The sequence below is a fragment of the Pinus tabuliformis genome, chromosome 2_1 (assembly GCF_031772625.1).
Source record: "Pinus tabuliformis cultivar Carrire ecotype Pingquan chromosome 2_1, CPIR1, whole genome shotgun sequence".
Lineage (NCBI taxonomy): Eukaryota > Viridiplantae > Streptophyta > Pinopsida > Pinales > Pinaceae > Pinus > Pinus tabuliformis.
This window is the reverse complement of record NC_142299.1, coordinates 44,408,981-44,431,622: the sequence shown is the minus strand read 5'-3', so window position 1 is coordinate 44,431,622 and position 22,642 is coordinate 44,408,981. Positions and strand designations below refer to the sequence as shown.

The window sequence follows — 22,642 nt, the reverse complement described above, 5'->3', positions numbered from 1 at the left end:
AGAAAATACACTAAAGGTCATAAGTGTGCCAAGAAGAAATTATTTTACATAGATTGTGAAGAGGAGGAAGAAAAGGAACAAGAAACGTCAAAAGAAGAGGATATACACCAAGAATAGACCCTAGAAAAGGAAGAAATGAATCCAACCATATCTTGTAATGCATTGGCTGGAATTACCACTCCTCAAACTATCAAGATAGAAGGTCATATCAAGAAGAAAAAGGTAATAGTGTTGATTGATTCGGGCAATACCCATAATTTTATTCATTGTAAAATAGCCAACGAATTGAATTGCTTCCTATATCCATCACCAGAGTGTCAAGTGATGGTTGCAAGTGGAGGAACCATAAATTGCTAAGGAAAGTGCCATAATATCAAACTATCCATGGGAGAATATGTATTGAATAACCCAATGTTTTCCATTATAATGGGTGGTGCTGACATTGTACTAGGAGTCTAATGGCTACAATCACTGGGTACAATAGCTTTTAATTTTTAAGAACTTTCATGAAATTTTCTTCAGAAGGAAAGGAAGTTGAATTAAGGGGTATCACTGGGAAACCGAGAAAGATAATTAGCTCTAATGGAATGACAAAGCTTCTAAAGAAAGAACAACGAGGCACAATTGCACAATTATGTTCACTAGAGGTTCCTACATCAAAATCATCTATTTCTCCAGATCTCCAAAAAGTCTTGGATAATCATTCCAAGGTATTTGAGACTCCCAAAGGCCTCCCACCTATTCGTGATCATGATCATGCTATTCACTTGATTCCAGGAAGTGTTCCTCCAAACATCAGGCTTTACAGATATCCCTATGCCCAAAAGAGTGAAATTGAATGTATGGTTGCAAAAATGCTAGAGGTTGGTATAATTCAACCTAGTCAAAGTTCTTTCTCTACTCTAGTAGTATTGGTTCACAAGAAGGCTGGATCATGGCGCATGTGTCCAAATTATAGGGAGCTCAACAAGCTCACTATTAAAGATAAATTTCTCATTCCTGTCATTGATGAATTATTGGATGAATTGCATGGATCAATTTACTTCACCAAGTTGGATCTTCGTTCAGGATATCATCAAATTAGAATGAATACTGAAGACATTCCTAAAACAACATTTAGAACTCATGAGGGTCATTATGAATTTTTGGTCATGCCTTTTGGCCTTACCAATGCACCGTCTACATTTCAAGGTTTGATGAATTCCATTTTCAAACCCTTTCTTATAAAATTTGTGTTAGTATTTTTTGATGATATACTAATCTACAACAAGTCTTGGAAGGATCATGTTCAACATGTTGACAAGGTGCTCAAACTATTGGAGGAGAAACAATTATATGCAAAAAGCTCTAAATGTTTCTTTGGAGTACAAGAGGTGGAATATCTGGGTCATATTGTATCTCATGAAGGTGTTAAGGTAGACCCTAGCAAAATTAAAACCATTAAGGAATGGAAAATCCCCACATCCATAAAGCATTTGCGAGGATTTCTCGGGTTGACAGGGTATTATCGCAAGTTTGTTAATAATTATGGGAGAATAGTAGCACCTCTAACAACATTATTGAAGAAAGATGCATTTTCATGGACTCCAGAAGCAACGAAGGCCTTTGAACATCTTAACGAGGCAATGTGCCAAGCATCGGTCTTAGCTACACAAAAATTCACAAAAACCTTTATTGTGGAATGTGATGCCTCAGGAAATGGAATTGGTGCTGCTTTAATGCAAGAAGAAAGACCCATTGCTTTCGAAAGTCATCCAATCAAAGGAAAGTATTTACCCAAAGCTATTTATTAGAAGGAAATGTTGGCAATACTACATGCACTTAAGAAATGGCGACCCTACCTAATGGGAAGACACTTCAAGGTAAAAACAGATCATGATAGTTTTAAATACTTTTTAGAACAAAGATTATCTTCAGAAGAGCAGCAAAAACGGGTCACAAAGATGTTGGGTTATGACTTTGAAATCATCTATAAAAAAAGGGAAGAAAAATGCTGTGGCAGATGCACTCTCAAGAAATGATAAGGATGTGGAAGCATTTCTTTGCGCCATTTCTATTATCCAACCAGATTGGATAAATGAAGCAAGGGATGAACGGAAGAATGACAAAGAAGTGTGGGCACTCATTCAAAAGATACAACAAGATCCTAGTACATCTGATACATTTAGCTGGAAAAATGATTCGTTATGGCACAAAGATCGGTTATACCTATGTAAGAATTCTCAAATCAAACAAAATATTCTTAGGGAATTGCACACATCTCCCTTAGGAGGGCACTTAGGATTTCTAAAAACTTACCACAGGGTTAAGAAGGAATTTTTTTGGGATGGCCTTAAATCGGATATTCAAAAGTTTGTGGCGGAATGTTTGGTTTGCCAACAAAATAAAGTTGAAACAATCAAGACTTCGGGTCTGTCACAACCTTTATCCATTCCAAGCCAACATTGGGAGGAGGTTTCAATGGATTTTATCACAAGTTTACCCAAGTCCGAAGGAAAGAGTGTTATCATGGTGGTAGTTGACAGGCTTACCAAGTATGCACACTTTTGTGCATTATCTCATCCATTTAAAGCGAGTACAATTTCTACTGCATTTATGGAAACAATTCAAAAGCTACATGGAAACCCAAAGATTATTGTAAGCGGTAGAGATCCCATTTTCACTGGAAATTTTTGGACATAATTATTTTCTTGCCATGGTACTCAGTTAGCTCATAGCTCATCTTATCATCCTCAATCTGATGAGCAAACTGAGATAATAAACAAATGTTTGGAAGGATATCTTTGTTGCTTTGTATCTAATAAACAGATACAATGGGTCAATTTAATGGTTACCTCTGGCTAAATGGTGGTATAACACTTCCTTCCATACTACAACAAAAATGACCCCATTTACGACACTTTATGGATATCATCCACCATCCATCACATCATATTTAAGAGAAAATTCTAAGGTTAAAGCAGTGGAAGATCACATCGAGCATCAACAACAAGTTCTCCAAATCTTAAAGGATAAACCTCACCTTTGCGCAAAATAGAATGAAACAACAGGCAGATCAACATCACAGCGAAAGAAGTTTTGATGTAGGTGATTGGGTATTCCTATGGCTACAACCATATAAACAAATGTCCCTCAAGCAAGCTAAGAAGGATAATAAATTATCACCAAAGTATTATGGTCTGTACAAGGTGTTGCAAAAGATAGGTACTATGGCATACAAATTGGAGCTTCCTGCAGCTTCCCGAGTGCACTCAGTTTTCCATGTTTCATGCTTAAAGAAGGTTATAGGTGACAAGCTCCCAATTCAAACAATATTGCCAGAACTTAATGAGGAAGGAAAAATCATATTGGAACCTAAAGCAGTCAAAGAAACAAGAACTCGACAGTTACGAAATCGATCAATTTCAGAGTATCTCATCAAGTGGAAGAAATTACCCACTAAAGATTCCACATGGGAGGATGATAATTTTATACAAAAGGATCTAGAACTACTCAAGCATTGAGGACAACACTTTTTTGAAGGAGAGGGGCATGTTAGGTCCCTACAATACTAGTGATTCCCCCATTACTATTGTCATTATATCCCTTATTGTTATTGTTGTGCCCCTATTGTCCCCATATTGTTATTATTGTGCCCCATAGAAGCCCACTATTGTTATTTTTGTGCCCTTATATTATTATTGTTAGGTCGGCTTTGGTTATATTGTGACCCCTTACACCCCTACATATAGAAAGGAGGTTTTGTCATTTGTATCATCCAAGAATGTTCATTTGTGTAATGTAAAGGAGGTTGCCCCCTCGAAGAGGCTGATTTCTAAGTTGTTGATCTATCTTTCTATCTTTTTGTGAACTGGTTTCATAACATTTTTACTCTCAAATAGGCAAGTCAAAAACAATATGCATAACTTGAAAGAAATAAACTTGTGCTATTAGGCTTGGGACTTAAAATAACTAAACTTGTCCTATTGGGTTTGTTTCCAGGCAACCATTAGCAACAAAGTCAAATTCATGTATCTTTTTGTTGAAGTAATATAAGTTGAACCTTCACACACAAAAAATATATTATTATTGTTATTCTAGGATAATTACACCACCTCAAATAAATTAAAGTAGAGCTTTACTATGAGTGAATGTCTCTTGGTCTTTAGAAATTAATTTATTTCTTTACATTTAAGGAACATTCATTTAATTATAATGAGTTTTAAGTCTTATTCTAAGGCTAAAAAGTGGTTTATAGATGAAATGGTATACAATAAAGTCAATTTACCATATAATCATTATTGAGGTTACTTTTAAAAGGGTCATGTTTTTTTAATAACATTTAATAATTAATTTTAATTCATTGAGATGTTATAAGTATGTATCCAAATATCTTAACAATTAGCTATATAAAATAATTGACGTAAACATAAACATCAATCCATGATAAGCATCAAAATACTTAGGCCATGATACATTTCATATTTTCAAAATCCTAAAAATTAACTAAATTATAATTTTATTTTAATTTTTTTGTAAGCTCGGCAAGACTACAGCTTCATAATGTCCAACTTCCACTTCAATGAGATTTCATTTCCATGGCCATTGCCATTAAACTACTCCAAACAAACTAACTTTATTTTAATTTATTATTATTAATTATAAAATTAATATATATGTAAAACGCACATAATATATATATATATATATATATGAAAAACATGTAAGAAGAAAACACATTAACATAATATTTGTATACACAACATTAATTGAAACAAAAAAATTCAAAACTCCAAACAAACTAACTTTACTTTAATTTATTATTATTAATTATAAAATTAATATATATGTGAAACGCACATATATATATATATGAAAAACATGTAAGAAGAAAACACATTAACATAATATTTGTATACACAACATTTTTAACTAAATTGAAACAAAAAAATTCAAAATAAATCTCACCTTTATCTTTAAAATATTATTAATCTTTTTTATAAATAATATTAACTACCTAAATTTCTATTTTTATTATTATTATGAAAAAATTTCAAAGATTTTGATAATTGAAAAAAATACATATTAATACTAAATATTTGACTTAAGCATTCTTATCAAATTGATTCGATCTCTGGTTTTACTCAAATCACTTTCATGAATTCCCAAAATTAAAACCACATTTAACTTTAATTTTTTTTTTTCCAAAGGTGGCAAAACCTATCAAACTTAGTTGTCAAACCAACAGTGAGGACAACATCTCTGGGTGCTATCCGCAAATGTCGGTTTGACTCATCAAATGTCGGTTTGACTCATCAATGTTATCAAGGAAAACCACGCCACCTGTAATAACCCGCTGGTGGTCCCTAAGGGAGCAGGGTTTCACTCCTGCCAGATGCCTCTAAGTCTTGGGCCGTTAACTGTTTCTTTACGTCCCAGGAAAATGAGCTCTTAGTGACGCAGAACCAGTTTTAGGCATACTCCAGGCCAACATTTAACTTTAATTTATACATAAAACTAAATATTATCACAATTACTATTTAACTTTTTAAATTGTCAATATTTTCAAATTTAATAAACCCTAACCTTTACATATACATATCCATACACCTTAGAAGTTTCCATATTAAGGTTCTCACAATGGTGTAAAGTACACCATTTAGTGCGGGTTTAGTGGACAAATGAATCCAGACACAAACCACATCCGGAACACTTTTTTTTTGTCAATAGATTAAATGCACGAATGCGACGGAGACGGTTTTGGAATGCGACAGAGACGGTTTTTCTTTGAATTCAAACCACTTCCAATTACAAAAACAAGGAAAATTACACAGCCATCAAAACCAGGTGCGGCCAAAACCATGGCCGCCGCTCTAACGCCCACTAGAAAATCTTTTCATGAATGTGGTTTCGCCTATCGTTATATATAAACTGTTACCAGCCCTGTTTGAATAAATTGAAGTTCTAATGTCATAGATGGAGCAGCGGTGGATGTGGGATTCTGCTCTTGCTTTTGGAAGGAAACAACTTACAAAGTTACAAGCTGAAAGGTAAGAATTTGCTATCTCGCTAGTATCTTCTCTTTGTTTTTCTTTTTATGTTGGGGTAGGTTAAAGGATCACAGATTTATTTGAAGGAGACAGCCACTATTTTTTTGGTTTGTATTAGTCTGATTACTGGCAGAGTAACTTTCTTGAAGAGTAGGAGTAGGAAATATGGGTTCTCTGGTACATCAACGAGGCCTCAAAGATTTTGTTGGTTTCATTGAGCGTGATGTCTTAAAGAGTCTGTCCATTGATTTTTAATATACCTAATTTCTAGGGCTGTATGTTATTTTCTTTTTCAGATACCCTCTTTATAGACCACTTCACTTCAGACAAGGGAAAAGATAGTTGCGAGAATGAAGAACTATGGAAGACTTCGGACCATCTGAATATACATGAGAATGGCCTTAATATGTTGAAGTTATGTGTTTAGTAATGAAGAAGATTCTGAGGAGTACTCTAGGTAGGGATTGGGTTGCAGGGAGAAAAAAGGCAAATTTGTTTTATAATAGGTAATTAGGCCAGTCCAAGGATCGCCAAAGTAGGATTGAAGTCAGCTGTGTCAAAAGAGAAAGGGGTTCTTCAAAATGAAGGATTGAATTTGAGTTTGCCAAAGTTTGAAGTGAATGGTTGTCTAAGAATCGAAGTTTTTTTCTGTTCAAGGATAAAACGATTGGGAAATTGTTATTTGACTGCAATTTGGGTGAAAGAGGAAGGGGCTGCTTAGTTAATAGAAATTGTATAGTGGATTTTCAAGAGAAATACTAAAGATCAAAAGTTTTGAAAAGAATGGAAGGCACTGTGATGACAGGAAGTATGCTATCTGGTATGTCCTCTGGGATTATGGATATGCAGGTGCCTCTTCAGCATCATCAGCATCAGCATCAACATCAACATCAACATCAACATCATCCACTTGCTCACCACATATCAGCAATAGCTCCTATCACGATTGGGAATCATGTTAGTGTTGTCCATGATACGGAGCAATCACTGGCTCTGGTGGAGTCCAAGGTCACACCGAAGAATCCTATGGCATGTGGCAAGGGGAAACTTGCCACAAAAAGTGATGAGGACGAGCCCAGCTTCACAGAAGATGGAACTGATAGCCATCTCAGTGGGGGAAAGAGCAAGAAGAATTCTCCCTGGCAGCGTATGAAGTGGACAGATTCGATGGTAAAGCTTCTGATAACAGTGGTTTTGTGTGTGGGCGAGGATGGTGGATCAGAATGCGAAGATGGGAACAAAAAAAAGTCTGGTATTTTGCAGAAAAAAGGCAAGTGGAAGTCGGTGTCTAGGTTCATGATGGATAAGGGATGCTATGTTTCTCCCCAGCAGTGTGAAGATAAGTTTAATGATCTCAACAAGAGATATAAGAGACTCAATGATATCCTTGGAAGGGGCAAAGCATGCGAGGTGGTTGAAAATCCCAGTATTCTGGACGGCATGAATCTCCCACCAAAGGTCAAGGACGACGTGAGGAAACTTCTGAGTTCCAAACACTTATTTTTCAAGGAGATGTGCGCCTATCATAATGGAACAGGAATGCATTTTCCACCTGCCCTTGATGGGCATCAGTGTTTGCAGTCTTCAATGACCGCGAAAGGCAGAGATGGACAGGAGGCATTCAGGATGACAAGGGAGGAGAATGAGGGAGATGAAGAAGATGAAGAAAATGAAGATGATGAAGATGAAGATGTTGAAGATACCAATGATGAGAATGGAGAAGACGCAGATGCTGAAGGGGTACGAAACTATTCAAAGAGAAGAAAGACAGCCAGAAATGCAGAAGAGGTGAATTTTTGGACGTCACCTCTGTCACATGACTATGGCAAACCCAGTGCCTCATACAACCTCAATTCAGAGATAATGGGTGTGTTACAGGATAATACCAAAACAGCATGGGAGCGAAGACAGTGGATGAGAAATCGCACCATGCAGCTGGAAGAACAGAAAGTTAACTATCAAGCTCAGGCATTTGAACTGGAGAAACAGCGCTTTAAATGGCAGAAATTCAGTAGCAAAAAAACCAGGGAATTGAAGAGGTTGAAGCTGGATAATGAAAGAATGAAACTAGAAAATGAACGTATGGCATTACAACTGAGGCAGAAGGAACTTGAAATGGAATCCAAGAGGACAGAAGCTTCAATTAATTCACTGGCTCACCTAAAGGATAAATACAATGGAAGAGAGCAAAATGAACTAGGTGTAGGGCCACAAATTCAATGAATTACCCCCCCCCCCCTGAAGCCTGATATTCTTTTGATCCTAATCTTATTTCACAAAGTCTCAGGAGAGTATGAACTCTAGTGGAAGAAATATTTTCCTCTAGCTCAGGCTTCCAACATCATGCCCAATGCAGTTAAAGTTTAAAGGTCAATGCAGTTAAAGTTTCAAGGTCCATGTACAACGGTGCTGAATAAAGGTATTTTTCTTTAGGACTGCACACCACCAATCTAAATTTTCTAGGGTATTATGTAGTACACTTCATTGTACATGCCATTCTTGGTTGTGCAAGGAGGATAACTAATTGTTGATTAGTTGTCCCTTACATTCTCTTCTTAGAACATCACTCATTTGAGTTGTAGTGGATGGGAATGTGGCTATTTGTAAATATATAGAAATAGAATAGATGGTTTGATGAAAGATGGCCAACATTATTTGAGCGTTGGCTAAGAGTTTGCTCGATGAACAACAATAAGTTTCATACATCAGTCTAAATGATATATCAGATTTTTCTTCCTGATATCTCAATGAAATAGACAGGTGCAAAATCATGATTTTTTTTTCTTCTGAATCTGCCATGTTACCATGGGACTTGAGTTTGTGGGCACTGATGTGTGTTTTCCAGCAGATTATTTGCAGTTGAAGATGTAAACCCAGTTCTGAATCTTCATCTTCTTTGTGATGTTTTCTGATGAAAGTTTCATGCAAATCATTGTCAGTGCCATTGAATAAAATATGTACCACGTGATTAAGTTGTCTCTGTAAACACGATACCCATTTTTGAGTTCATGCTTTTGTTAGACATGGCTTTGCAATGGAAAGTATAACTGAAATATGTCTGCTATGTTTATGAGAATCTAATTAACATTTTTTGCATTGTGTCTTGTTATGTACTTACCTCTTCTCCAAGTGCTGAATACTTGTTCGGTTAGCAAGTGTTCAAGATCTCAGAGAAACTGAACCAATGTAACAGGAGAGAATACTCGAGGGAAATTCAACTAGGCCCAATCTTTAAAATAACAGAAAAAGTGTTAGGTGTTATTTCTGCTACTTAGTTGATAGTGTTATGAACTCTATGTACCATGAAAATAACTATAATATAGATATGAATCAGTTGTAACGTTCCAAAAACCCTGACTAATAATTATACTAAATAATAACTATATTTATGTGGGAATGGTTGTAACCTTATCATTTACCGGATTAATTAATAATTTTGCTAAGTAATAACCATGATATAAATACAAATAGTTATAACCATTACAAAAGTTGGCTTGGTTTAAAGCTGGGTAAGGCTGGAGGGTAAGATCTTGACTTGAAGTTTGAACTTGGTGAACCTAAACTTAGATGATACAAAAATATAAGAAATATTTGTATTTTGCTTGCGAAAACTTGAACTCTTATGAGTACTTGCTCTCGATTAGTGAGACTTTCAGTCAATGAATTTGACCCCTTGCTGTTGCTGTTAACTCAGCATGTTTAATGGGTTGATCTGGTTTTGACCCACAAGTCAGGATCAAACTTGACTAGTTTTCTAATACTGCTTGTAATTTAAGTTACTCTAAGTCTACATCACCTTTTACCTGATATGGTTATGGATGTGTGAAGATTTGATTAAAAAAATCATATTGTTATGTTCTAGCAATCCGTTTTGTACATTTACCCTTGAGGCTTGCCTCAGATGGCATCGTCTCAGGTAGCTCGGATGTTATTTCTGTTATTTGTTTGATGGCGTCTACCCTTCAGGGAATGTGAATAATTGGCTAGATTTTTCAGTCGACAAGTTGTTTAATTGCTTAAAGCAATTGAATTTTTTTCTCGTTGTTTAAATCTTTAAAGCTCAATTTAGTATATATGCTTCCTTTTCCTGATGAATTTGGGAAGAGTTACTTAAAAAATCATATTATAATTTATCATGTACTAGCTATTGCATTTGTACCTTTATCCTGGAGGCTTTTGCCTCAGATGACATTGGCTCTTTAAAGTGACTTAGATGTTATTTCTTTTATTTGGTTGATTGTGTCTATCCTTCATGGGATGTGAATAACTGGGCACATTTTTAAGTTGACAAGTTGTTTACATGTTTCAAGCAATTGCAAACTTTTATTTTGAATTCTTAAACCTAAATATTGCATAAATGCTTCCTTTCTTGAAAAATAGGTAGCTGTTTAACTTCATGGCCAGCCATAACTTTGTTAGTATACTGTCATGGAAATTTCTAATATGTAGAGAGGTTTTTAGTTGGTAGAGGATATATTAAAAATTAAAATTGATCAGTGTAAATATGATCTTGGAGTCTCTGGTGGCATTCTTCAGAGTAAGACCATTGGAAACATAACTAATGTAACCATTGCTTCAGCAATTTTGTTGAAAGGTTATTAACTGTTTTTTAAGCATCGCAGGATACTGTTAATGCCACTTCTGTTTCCTTTTATTCACCTTCACTATGGAAGGGAATAGTGTGAAGTCATGGCCTCTTTCTTATCAGTGTGGGGCAATGCAACTATTTTTCTACCATTATAACATTCTAAAGAGCATTTTCTCCAGACTCTGTAGCTTGGAAGCAACAAACCACAGATTTGTGATCTTCATTTTTTAGTTGGTCATATACAATCCTGTAAGAAGTCTGGAATGAAGTATCTTTTCCAAGTGATGCTATGTCCTCCCAATTCGTGTATATAGTTTGCATTTCTGCTCCACTTCAAATAAATTCCTAGAGTAAAAGCTGCTTGACCTACGAGTTTATCTTTCGAATTCATTCATTGCATGGTTATGAAATGCATCAATTTGAATGATATCGAGTTTTCTAAATTCTACATGGGGCATAATTGACAATTTATGTGTATCATATTTTTTGGACATTGATGGAGACTGATTGGATTTACTATGTCGGTAAGAGTTAAAAACCTTCCATTCATTCCACATCTTTGCACATTTTGCTGTAATGAGAAGCCAGTATTCCTTTAGCAAACAAGTAATTATATGACCTCTGGTTGATGGTATTGAGTCACTGATGTTTTGCAGAATTTGAAAATCTTCTTGTGTACTAGAATAAATATATACCTACGAAGTAGATGTAGTAGAGTTGAAGGATGCCTGCACTAGGACATAACATAGCCATTTCCCAACAATGATGAGAAAAAACCCTTGGACAAATATTAAATTATGCTTTGAGCCTATCTTCCAAGAACTCGAAACCAAAAAGATCTGGTCTCAATATAGTAACAAAATTCATGATCTGTTTAGGTGACTTTTAACCTTTGTTACCCTAAGGGATTAGCTCAACTGATTGTTGGCAATTTGGCTGGTTCCATGCTAGCAGGTGGCTTGTTTGAATCCCATTGGGTGAGGCACAGTAGTCTACATCATTGGGTTTATTAGGGATTCCTTCCACAAATATACAGAGGCGTACCATGGGTTTCCCAAGAGATTTTCTTTGGGAAAAAAAGCATGTGACCTTTTTGATTTGGCACAAATTGGGGTTAGAGAAGTGAGAAAGGAAGAGAACAGAAAACTGTCAGAAAATCAGAAAGGCAGAAATATTTTCTTATGTCGATAATTACTTGTGATATTATTATGAGAAAGGAAGAGAACAGAAAACTGTCAGAAAATCAGAAAGGCAGAAATATTTTCTTTGTTGATAATTACTTGTGATATTATTAATGTTCTTATTAATTTCTTTATGTTCTTCCTTTATGTTCTTTTTATTAAGCAATTATCTAGACAAAAACATGAAGATCATGGACACCAGATGTAGGCGCTCAACCAGGGCTAAAACCCTTATATAGGGGAAAACCCAGTCAAAAACTCTTCCTTCAGTAGATTCAAAATGAGATAGACCAAGACCTTAGACCCAAAGACCTTCCTCCTCCACCAAGTCAGCCTTCCAATATGATTCAACACACTTCAGTAGTCTCTTCTTGTCCAGCAGCTTCAACCTAGCAACAACCCAAAAATTGTCCCTAGCTTTAGAATTTTGGACCTGCCTACACTTCTGAAATTTTCAACCTGCCTGCACTTCTCGGCCTGCCTATACTTCTCGGTCTGCCTGCATTTTTGAAATTCGACTTTTTTGTACTTCTGAAATTTTGACTTGCCTTTATATAGGTGTTTATGCCCCTCCGTTAGGCCGACTTGTCCTTCTTTGAGGCTGACTTGGTGGAGGTTGGCTTAGAAGACCTAAAATACAATAAAATAAATTTCTTTCTTGGCAAGAGAAGCCCAAGAAGGGTCTTTTACATTATGACATGGACAAGAATACTTGACATAAACCCATGAAACCTTCAATGAAGGATTTGACCTAAAAACAATTGACCCAAGCATGACACCCATGCTTTAATAAGTCAATTTCTTTAATAATAACATTTCTTTTTCTTTTTTTGATAAATAAATTACATTGACTCAAATACAATTATGAAGACCGACACTAGTTACATTCTTCAACACTCCCTGTTAACTAGGGAGATATTCATAATACATATATATAGAGGTACATGGAAGATCTCAAATGAACTACGAAGAGTTCTAGCACACTCAGTGCCGCGGACTAGATTCCTAACTAGGGTAATCTATTCGGGTGGGACTAAGATGGACTCAAGGTTTCAGCCACTTTAGATACCATTAGGCTTACTTGCTAACCATCAACCCAGGGATCTAGGTGCATATCCAAGGTTGGAGCTCCATTACCAACACCACCCTCCCTCTTCGAGATCTAGACATCAACAAATAGGTCGACCAGATGTCATCCCAAGCATCCATCATTAGATGCTTCAACTCTTCCTATCAAACTAGATATATCCATTTGTCCAAGCATGCTTCTGGAGTGTTTAACCTTTTTATGGAGAGATTTACCTGTATAAACATAAACCCCAATCAATAATAAAATTTCAAATATACATACAAGTAAACACAAACCTTCGAGGTCTTCATTCATTCGGATGTTGCTTATATCATCATCAATTTATCCAAATACATCCCGTCGAAAGCTTTTTTCTACCACTTCCTCTGCAACGAGCGGTGTTGGGGTATCAAGTGTGGTGAGTGCTGGTGGGTTCTTGGTACAATGAGCTGCTATGTCATTGAGCTAGCCCAGCGGTAAGGGTGATTGACACTGGAGCAATGTGCAAGCACTGTGTGTGGATGACATTGGACATTTTTGAAAATATCCATGTTGTTTTTGTGTTCACAGGTTTCTGGGAATAAAATAGCATATAGTTGACATTATTTATTGAAAGAAAAATAATTAGGAGACTGATTCATTTTTATTATTTGAGGAGCAAGATGGTAGAGCATTCTTTCTGGTTTATTTTTGTCCCTGGTAGGGAGTTAACTATGAAATGTATTTTGAGTTCAACTGCCTATTTTTGGTAGTCGATATTTTTGGACTCTATTTTATCTCAGGAATAACTCTTCCTTAAAAACTTCCAAACTAATATTTTATTTTCTATGATGTTTAACTTGTCACAATAGAAAACTCATTTAACTGTGCGCTCTTAGACCTTCTCAACTCATTGTTAGAATGATGTCCGTGATATGAATCTAGTAATTCTCTTAGCAAGCTTAACTTTGCCAAAGCTGTTCTTGTATAATCCTTGGAGTTTACAGCTTTGAAAAGGTTATGAGCTTAGCATGTCATTTGACATCTATTATATACTATGTTAGAAACATCAATTTATAACAAAGTCCAAGTCCAGCAGTTCCCTAGAAGATTTTGGTGTGCACACATGCATTTTATTTGTATCATGAAATCTGCGATCGCAGGAAAGTAACTACACTAAGATAATGCGATGCGTTACACGTGCATTAGTTTTTCAAGTTGAATACATATTTTGGGACATTGTGTGGGATTTTATCAACTTAAATGTTTTAAAGAACACAGGCTAGTATTAGTTGCGAGTCTACCAGTTGGCAGCATCAATACTACTAGAATTTTGGTTCAAGCAGGTGCCCGTTCCTTAAGTGTTTTTGCAGTAAATGATTTCCGGGCACTTAACATTGTTACTTCTTTTCATTTACATTTGCTTTCCTGTCATGAGACAAAAATTCTCCATGAACGTTGTTGGATAGGGCTGACAAAATCAACATTATTTTTTGCAAGCAATCAAACTATCTCCTAATTCGTTGGGGAAGCCTTTGAGATGAATGGAATTAAATTTGACATTTAATGGATTTTAGAGTTAATATTTTGTGAAATCCTTGTAAACATCGTTTGGAGATTGCCTTCAATTTCCTGCTCAACAATGTTGTTAGCACTATTGGCTCTTTTATTGCACAGGTTATTTTACTTCATGCTGGCTGCATGGGAAACTCCCTCACAGCCTTTCACCAGGGTAAAGTCACCTTGTTGCACAAAAGTTTCACTGAGCTTATGTTTCTGGTTTGGTTCTTGTTCAGACCATGGTTTGTTTTTGCCTGTTCTGCAGTATCCATATGGTAAGAGTACATTTTTACGTTGTCTGTCATTGGCAGAGAGTTGGATCTTTGAGAGAGGCAATGGAGATTTCCAGGCTACCCCCTTTGGACAAGATTCCTCTCAAGCCATGAATTTTTTTCGTGAATGTGTTTCCTCTTCTTATGGTGACACCAGCATTCCCAGATTAACATTAGGCTGAAAACCTTAGCATCATCATTCAATTCAGTTACCTTATGCTAAGCAGCAACAAGTAGGGGTATTATTCTGCCAAAGTCACTTAGGATTCACACCTAGCACCAACTACTATTGCATGTGTTAACATACATTGACAAGCATAAGCACAAGCATTAGTATTGTCACTTTGTACGACTTTGAACCTTGATAGTTTTATATTAGCTTTTATCTTTCATCGACCTGTCAAGCCATCATCAACAAAAGTCATAATTTAAGGTGTGTTCATGGTTCATGTCAAGGAGTTGTGGATCCTCAAATAGTTTTCCTTTACCTTGCTAAGAACAGTTGAGTAAATAAGATAAATTTGATCATGTATAGGGCAAAAGTGCTCTTCAGTAACTCTATCATGATTACATTCTCTAATGAAGTGCATTTGGAGCTCAATGTGTTTGTTGTATTTATACTAAACTAGATCTGATGTCACTCTGATTGACACACCAAAGGGTGGTCCGATGTTGTTGAATTCAAAACTGTGAACGAATGTATTGAAGCCACAATATTTCTTGACTTGCATTAATTGTTGCCTGGTGTTTTGCTTTTGCTGAAGAAAGAACAATAGCCTGTTGTTTTTTACAAGCCCAAGTGACGGGTTTGGAACCAAGACTAACTTGAACCTTGATGGTTTTATATTAGTCTTTTTCTTTCATCGACAAAAGTCATAATTCAAGGTGTGTTCATGTCCATGTGATGGAGTTGTGGATCCTCAAATAGTTTGCATGGCATGAATTAGCACCTTTACTTTGCTAAGAACAGTTCGAGTAAATAGGGTAAACTTGATCATCTATAGGGAAAAAGTGCACTTCAATAACTCGATCATGAATGAGTTTTTTGATGTAGTGCATTTGGAGCTCAATGTGTTGGTTGTGTTGATGCCAAACTAGATGTTTGGCAAGCTTGATGGCACTCTAATTGATGCCCCAAAGGGTGGTTGGATGTTGTTGGAATCAAAACTTTGAAAGGATGTATTGAAGCCACAAGGCTTCTTCACTTGCATTAATTGTTGCTCGATATTTTGCTTTTGTTGTAGAAAGAGCAATAGCTTGCTATTTTTAACAAGCCCAAGTGACAATTCCGAAACCAATACTAACTTGAACCTTGATGGTTTTATATTAGCTTTTTGCTTTCATCAACCTATTAAGCCATCATTGACAAAAGTCACAATTCAAGGTGTGCTCATGTACATGTGATGGAGTTGTGGATCCTCAAATAGTTTGCATGGCATGAATTACCTTGGCATGTGCCTTTACCTTGATAAGAATAGTTCAAGTAAATAGGGTACACTTGATCATCTATAGGGAAAAAGTGCATTTCCATCAGTGGATCATGAATGAGTTTTCTGATGAAGTGCATTTGGAGCCCAATGCATTATGTTGTGGTGATGCCAAACTAGATTTTTGATGAGCTTGATGGCACTTTGATTGATGCACCAAAGGGTGGTCAAATGTTGTTGTTGGAATCGAAACTTTGAAAAGATGTATTGAAGCCACAAGACTTCTTTACTTGCATTAATCGTTGCTCAGTGCTTTGCTTTTTGTTGAAGAAAGAGCAATAATTTGATACTTTTTACAAGACTTAAAACATAACCTGCCATAGACTTCCAATCATCAAGGTCGCTAGCCCAATTTGAACTAGTGAAACCAACCAACAAAAGAGTCCCCCTTGAACTATAATGTATCCTAAATTGAATTATACCTGAATATATCGAAGTAGCATTTTTATTGTTCAAATGACTTTCATGTGGTGTTTTCATATTTCAGGGAACAAGACCAACAACAAAGCAAATATCATGATGGGTATGAGTCAAATATAAGAGGCTACCAACTAACTAATGGTATAAAATGGCATCAACTTTAGGTGTAGTGCAAGTGACAATAAATTTGACTTTAAACTTGTTGGAAACACTGAGAGGGGGGTGAATCAGTGTTTCTTTTCAATTGTTACTTTTACCAGTTAGATCACTTATATTTAGAACACAAAATGAAGACACCGATCTTCAATCTCACAGGCTTCAACTTGTATTTGCCAAGCACCAACTCGGACTTCCAAGGCTCCAACCTATATTTTCCAAGCACCGACTTGGACTTCCAAGGCTCCAACCTTGTCAATTTTGAGGCACCAACCTCAAGGGCTCCAACCCTATATCTGGTTCAGGCTCCAACCTGGTTTCTTGAGGACTCCGATCTTCTAGGGCTCCAACCCTATCTTATCCAAGGCACCTACCTTGAGTTTAGGAGCACCAACTCCAAGGACACCAATCTTGTATTTGCCAAGCACCAACTTGGACTTTCCAAGGCACCAACCTTGTCAATGTTGAGACACCAACCCCAAGGGCTCCAACCCTATAGCTTCACTTTGTTAAGATATGTTTGGTTATACTTCATGACTCCCAATGTTTTCTTCAACAAGCCCTATCAATCTTTAGCTACGCCTTCACTTAGTCTCAACGTCACATCATCAATGACAACCTTGTTCTTCACATGAAGGTGTCACCACTGTTTTTCATGTTACCTAAACAAAACTTCTTCAAGGTCATCTCATAATGGCTTCAATGTATCATGGTTTTCAATGATCTCCACAAATCTTCAGTATGCTGCTTCACAAAGTTTTCTAACTCTGCCCTATTCTATTCCCAAAAGAAGACTTCAACAAGCTATATTTGTCCAATCCCAATAAATCAACACTTCGACCATGACAACTATGACAACTACGACCACAATAGCGTCAACCACGGCAACTACGGCAGCTTCAACCACGGAAATTATGGCGGCTTCGATCACGGAAACTATGGCAGCTTCAACCATGACAGCTTTGACCACGGAAACTACAACAACTTCAACCACATCAACTACGACAACTTCGACCACGACAACTACGACAACTTTGAACACAACAACTATGACAGTTTCGACCATGACAACTACAGAAGCTTTGACCACAGAAAATATGGCAGCTTTGACCAAGATTTTATGCCCAAACAGAATTATCCTTTTTTTTCATCCTAAACAATAGTCTCCTTGTTCTCTCGACGTTTTGTCTTCTCTTGTACTTTGTATCTCTGAATTATTGCCTGAATTGCTGATCAAAATGAAGTGTTTAGACATCTATTTATAGATATTTCATTTATAACTCAAGGGACAAATCTATTTGAAGTGAGGTCGGCTCGTATGACTGAGTGTAGGTTGGCTCACTGCTAGGAATAATTTCCTTAACTTAAAAATTCAATATCTCACAAACTATTGGGAGCTTCGGTGCAAATAAAGGCTCGTTAGAAAGAGGAAAAATTCCTCTTTAAGATGGTCTAGGATCCATTTTCAAAGGATGCCTCTAAGGTGTCCAAAATAATTTTTCTTTGTTACTGTCCTTAAATTTTATGAATAAAAAGTTTGGGACAACATGAGGAATGTTTGGGACAGCGTGGCTTCTTCATTGTTATCAATGTCATCATAGGATCATAGAGTCATTATGTAGGAGTGCAACATCCATGTAGCATAACACATGAACAATGTCATGATATACTAGTGCAGTCATAGTGCAACATCATTAGGATAACTCCAAAATAATCTTCCAACCATCAAATGATCTCCAACCATGTTATCAAGACCTCATCAAGTGCCATCATCAATTGTGGTCATTCATCAAGAATATGATATCATCAAAAGTAGTCCTCCATATGTCATCAAGGGCTTCTAAATACTTGGCACTTGGCACTTCTTAAGACTTCTTCATTAGTGACTTTGACATATTAATTGATGACATTCTTATGAAACAAGAGTTATGACATCATCATTTGGAATCAGGCATCTCAACAATATTTTCCATATCGGCTAGTGCCATATTAACGTCATTGATGACAGTATTCTCCATATTAACGTCATTGATGACAGTATTCTTTCCCTTTCAACATTCTCTCTCCCTTTGACATCAATGGCAAATGGGGTGCCCAAGTACTCCCCTTGTCAAGCTGCTTCATTTTTGTTATGAATAGTAGTTCTTCATAGGTATGTTACTCCCCCTGTCACGATGCTCTTCTTTTTGGAAATGTGGTCCATGATAGATGTGCTTAAATTCCTTCATGTGATGAATCAACTCCCCCTCTTGAAATATTACCTGCTAATGATCAAGTGGAAGAGATCTTCAATAATAATCCATCAGATGAATAAGGATTATATACTTTAAGGAGTGTTCCTGAGAGATGATCTATCAAAGAATGATTGTCCATATAGCTCATCAAGGATTTCATGAGACTCATTCACGGATGGCTTTTGTAAGAATGCCTAATCATCATAAGCTCCCCCCAACTGTATGCATGGTCTTCCTTTTTGCAGAGTTTCCCCATCAAATACTTAGATTGTCGAAGATCAGGTCAACAACATGTGTTGTTGGCTAGAGAGTTCAAGGGATTTTCGGATTGTATTTGCTTCCTTCTCCATACTTGTGTAAATTTCTTTTCTGGCATAGTTCCATTTTGAGTAGGTGCCCAAGTCAAGTTACAATTACGTGCCATATGTCCAATGTTATGACACTTGAAGCACTCTATGTTGTTCATGAATAAGAATTCATGACTTCTCGCAAAATTGCTTCTCGGATATTGACGGGAACATTATAATTATCTTTGTGATATGCCCTGCAATCTTTTTCCATGTGCCCAAAGTTTGTACAAGAATAGCAATAACCAAGAAATATACTTTGGTACTTGGGAGAAGAAGGTTTCCTTGATGTACTTTTGAAGTCTTTTTGCCTTGGGATCCTTTGATGATAACCATTTCTTCTTGCATCCTTAACACCATCTGCGTTTCTTCTTGGAGGAAGGTTTATTCCATAGTTGTCTTGACTCTTCTCCTTGCCTTTGCGGGAACTGGGAGCATCAACATTTCTTCCAGTCTTCCTCACATCCTTGTTGTTTGAAGCATTAGGGTTGACATCATTCGTGCTTGAGGATTCACCTACATAGCCAAGACTTGATTTATTAAGGGAAGACCTTTGATGATTTAAGATGTCATCTAGGGTTTGAGAGCTTTTCAAGTTCTTATTCAGAAAGTCAACTTCCTTTTTAAGAAAGACAATTTCTCCTTTCAACTTTTCACAATCTTCATCTTTTATAACTAGTTGCTTCTTCATTTTTTCCATCATCTTGGTTGCTTTACACGATTGGGCCTTAAGAGAAGTGATTTCTGATATTAACTTGGTGATGTCATCATCCTTTTCTTCTAGTTGGCATATCATGGTGTTTCTCTCCTTTTCTGCTTCATCAACTTATCCTTCTGCGAATGTCAAATGTTCCATAACCTTCTCAGCTCTTTGTGATTGTTTCGTTGCTTCTTTTAGTTGAGATCTAAGGGAGGATACCTCTTCCTTGTATTGACCAATCTCTACTTCGAGTTTGTTCAAGCTTTTGTGCCTTTGTTCAAGGTGCCTTGACAAGGTATATTCCCATATCTTTGCCTTATCCAATTGATTTGTCATGGATATGACTTCTTCGTGATGCTTTCTCTTGTTTTGATGAAATTCTTCCCTAATTTTGGTGAGCTCTTCATCTCTTTCTTGCACTTGAAGCTTGATAGGGTCAACTTCCTTCCTTGTCTTGTCCTAGTCACCAAATTGCACTTTCTTCTTAAGTTCCTCATTTTCCTTTTTCAAATTGTTAATCTCTTCCATGATAGCCATAAGTTTAGTGAGAAGATCTTCTTCAAAATATTTTTCATTCTCTTCATCTTCTAGGTCTTCTTTAGCCTTGATGTTATCAATCTTATCTTCACCTTCCTTGATGGGCTATGGAATTCCTTCTTGTTTTCCATCATTTTCTTGACTAGAGATCATTGTCAATGCTCCTTTTGAGTGAAGATCATGAATTTTATCTCATATCTTTTGCTGACGAACATTTTTCAAAATTGGTCTTCATAGAATCAGGTAGCCTATTCAAGATTCCTTTCATTGCTCTTGTATTATGTTCCTTGGATTCTCCATCCACCATGCTATCAACAATCACCAATTTCCAAACTTCAATGCCTTGAGTCTTTAAGAAATTTCTTATTCTTGCCTCCCATATATCAAAGTTTCCATTGAACAATGGAGCCTTCATAAATTGATTGACTTCAATTTCGGTGGTTGAGGGAGACACATCTTTATGAGGATTGGAGACTTTCTTCACTTTGCCATTTGTGTTCTACTGATCAACCTTCAAGTTGTTAGGCTTTGAGTGAAGGTACTGGCTTTGATACCAATTGTTGGAAACACTGAGGGGGGTGAATCAATATTTCTTTTCAATTGTTAACATTTACCAATTAAATCACTTATATTTAGAACACAAAATGAACAATAAGAATAAATGATTTTATTAATTTCTCCAATAAATCAAGTACAATATATATAGGGCTCCAACCCTAAGTGAAGACACCGATCTTCAATCTCCCAGGCTCCAACCTGTATTTTCCAAGCACCGACTTGGACTTCCAAGGCTCCAACCTTGTCAATTTTGAGGCACCAACCTCAAGGGCTCCAACCCTATATCTGGTTCAGGCTCAGACTTGGTTTCTTGAGGACTCCGATCCTTTAGGGCTCCAACCCTATCTTATCCAAGGCACCAACCTTGAGTTTAGGAGCACCAACTCCAAGGACACCAATCCTATATTTTCCAAGCGCCAACTTGGACTTTCCAAGGCACCAACCTTGTCAATGTTGAGGCACCAACCCCAAGGGCTCCAACCCTCGCTTTTCTTTGTCAAGGTATGTTTGGTTATACCTCACGACTCCCAATGTTTTCTTCAGCAAGCCCTATCAATCTTTAGCTACGCCTTCACTTAGTCTCCACGTCACATCATCAATGCCAACCTTGTTCTTCACATGAAGGTGTCACCACTGCTCTTAATGTTACCCAAACAAGAATTTTTCAAGGTCACCTCATAATGGCTTCAATGCATCATGGTCTTCAATGATCTCCACAAATCTTCAATATGCTGCTTCACAAAGTTCTCCAACTCTGCCCTATTCGATTCTCAAGAGAAGACTTCAACAAGCTCTATTTGTCCAATCCCAATAAATCAACACTTCGACCACGACAACTATGATAGCTTCGACCACAACAGCTTCGACCACGACAACTACGACATTTTAAACCATGGCAACTACGACAGCTTCGACCACGACAACTATTGCAGCTTCAACCACAACAGCTTCGACCACGACAACTATGGCAGCTTCAACCACAACAGCTTCGACCACGACAACTACGACTACTTCGAACCCAGCGACTACGATAGTTTCGACCATGGCAACTACGGAAGCTTTGACCACGGAAAATATGGCAACGTCGACTAAGATTTTATGCCCAAATATAATTATCCTTTTTTTTCGTCCTAAACAATAGTCTCCTTGTTCTCCTCGGCCTTCTGCCTTCTCTTGTACTTTGTATCTCTGAAGTCTTGCCTGAATTGCTGATCAAAATGAAGTGTTTAGACGTCTATTTATAGATATTTCGTTTATAACTGAAGGGACACATCTATTTGAAATGAGGCCGACTTGTATGACTGAGTGTAGGTTGGCTCACTGCTAGGAATAATTTCCTTAATTTAAAAATTCAATATCTCACAAACTATTGGGAGTTTCAGTGCAAATAAAGGCTCGTTAGAAAGAGGAAAAATTCCTCTTTAAGATGGTCTAGGATCGATTTTCAAAGGATGCCTTCAAAGTGTCCAAAATATTTTTTCTTTGTGATTGTCTTTAAATTTTATGCATAAAAAGTTTGGGACAG

The 22,642-nt window shown here is 36.7% G+C and overlaps 1 protein-coding gene across 1 annotated transcript; it reads left to right on the top strand.

Annotated features, from left to right (window-relative positions):
* The first annotated feature begins 5,666 nt into the window (after nt 1–5,666).
* Nucleotides 5,667–9,036, top strand: LOC149198698 (uncharacterized). The gene is made up of 2 exons (XM_089402123.1): nt 5,667–6,029; nt 6,326–9,036. The coding sequence occupies exon 2, from the start codon at nt 6,813–6,815 to the stop codon at nt 8,250–8,252; it is 1,440 nt and encodes a 479-aa protein (XP_089258249.1). The 5' UTR covers nt 5,667–6,029; nt 6,326–6,812; the 3' UTR covers nt 8,253–9,036.
* Nucleotides 9,037–22,642: the final 13,606 nt, after the last annotated feature.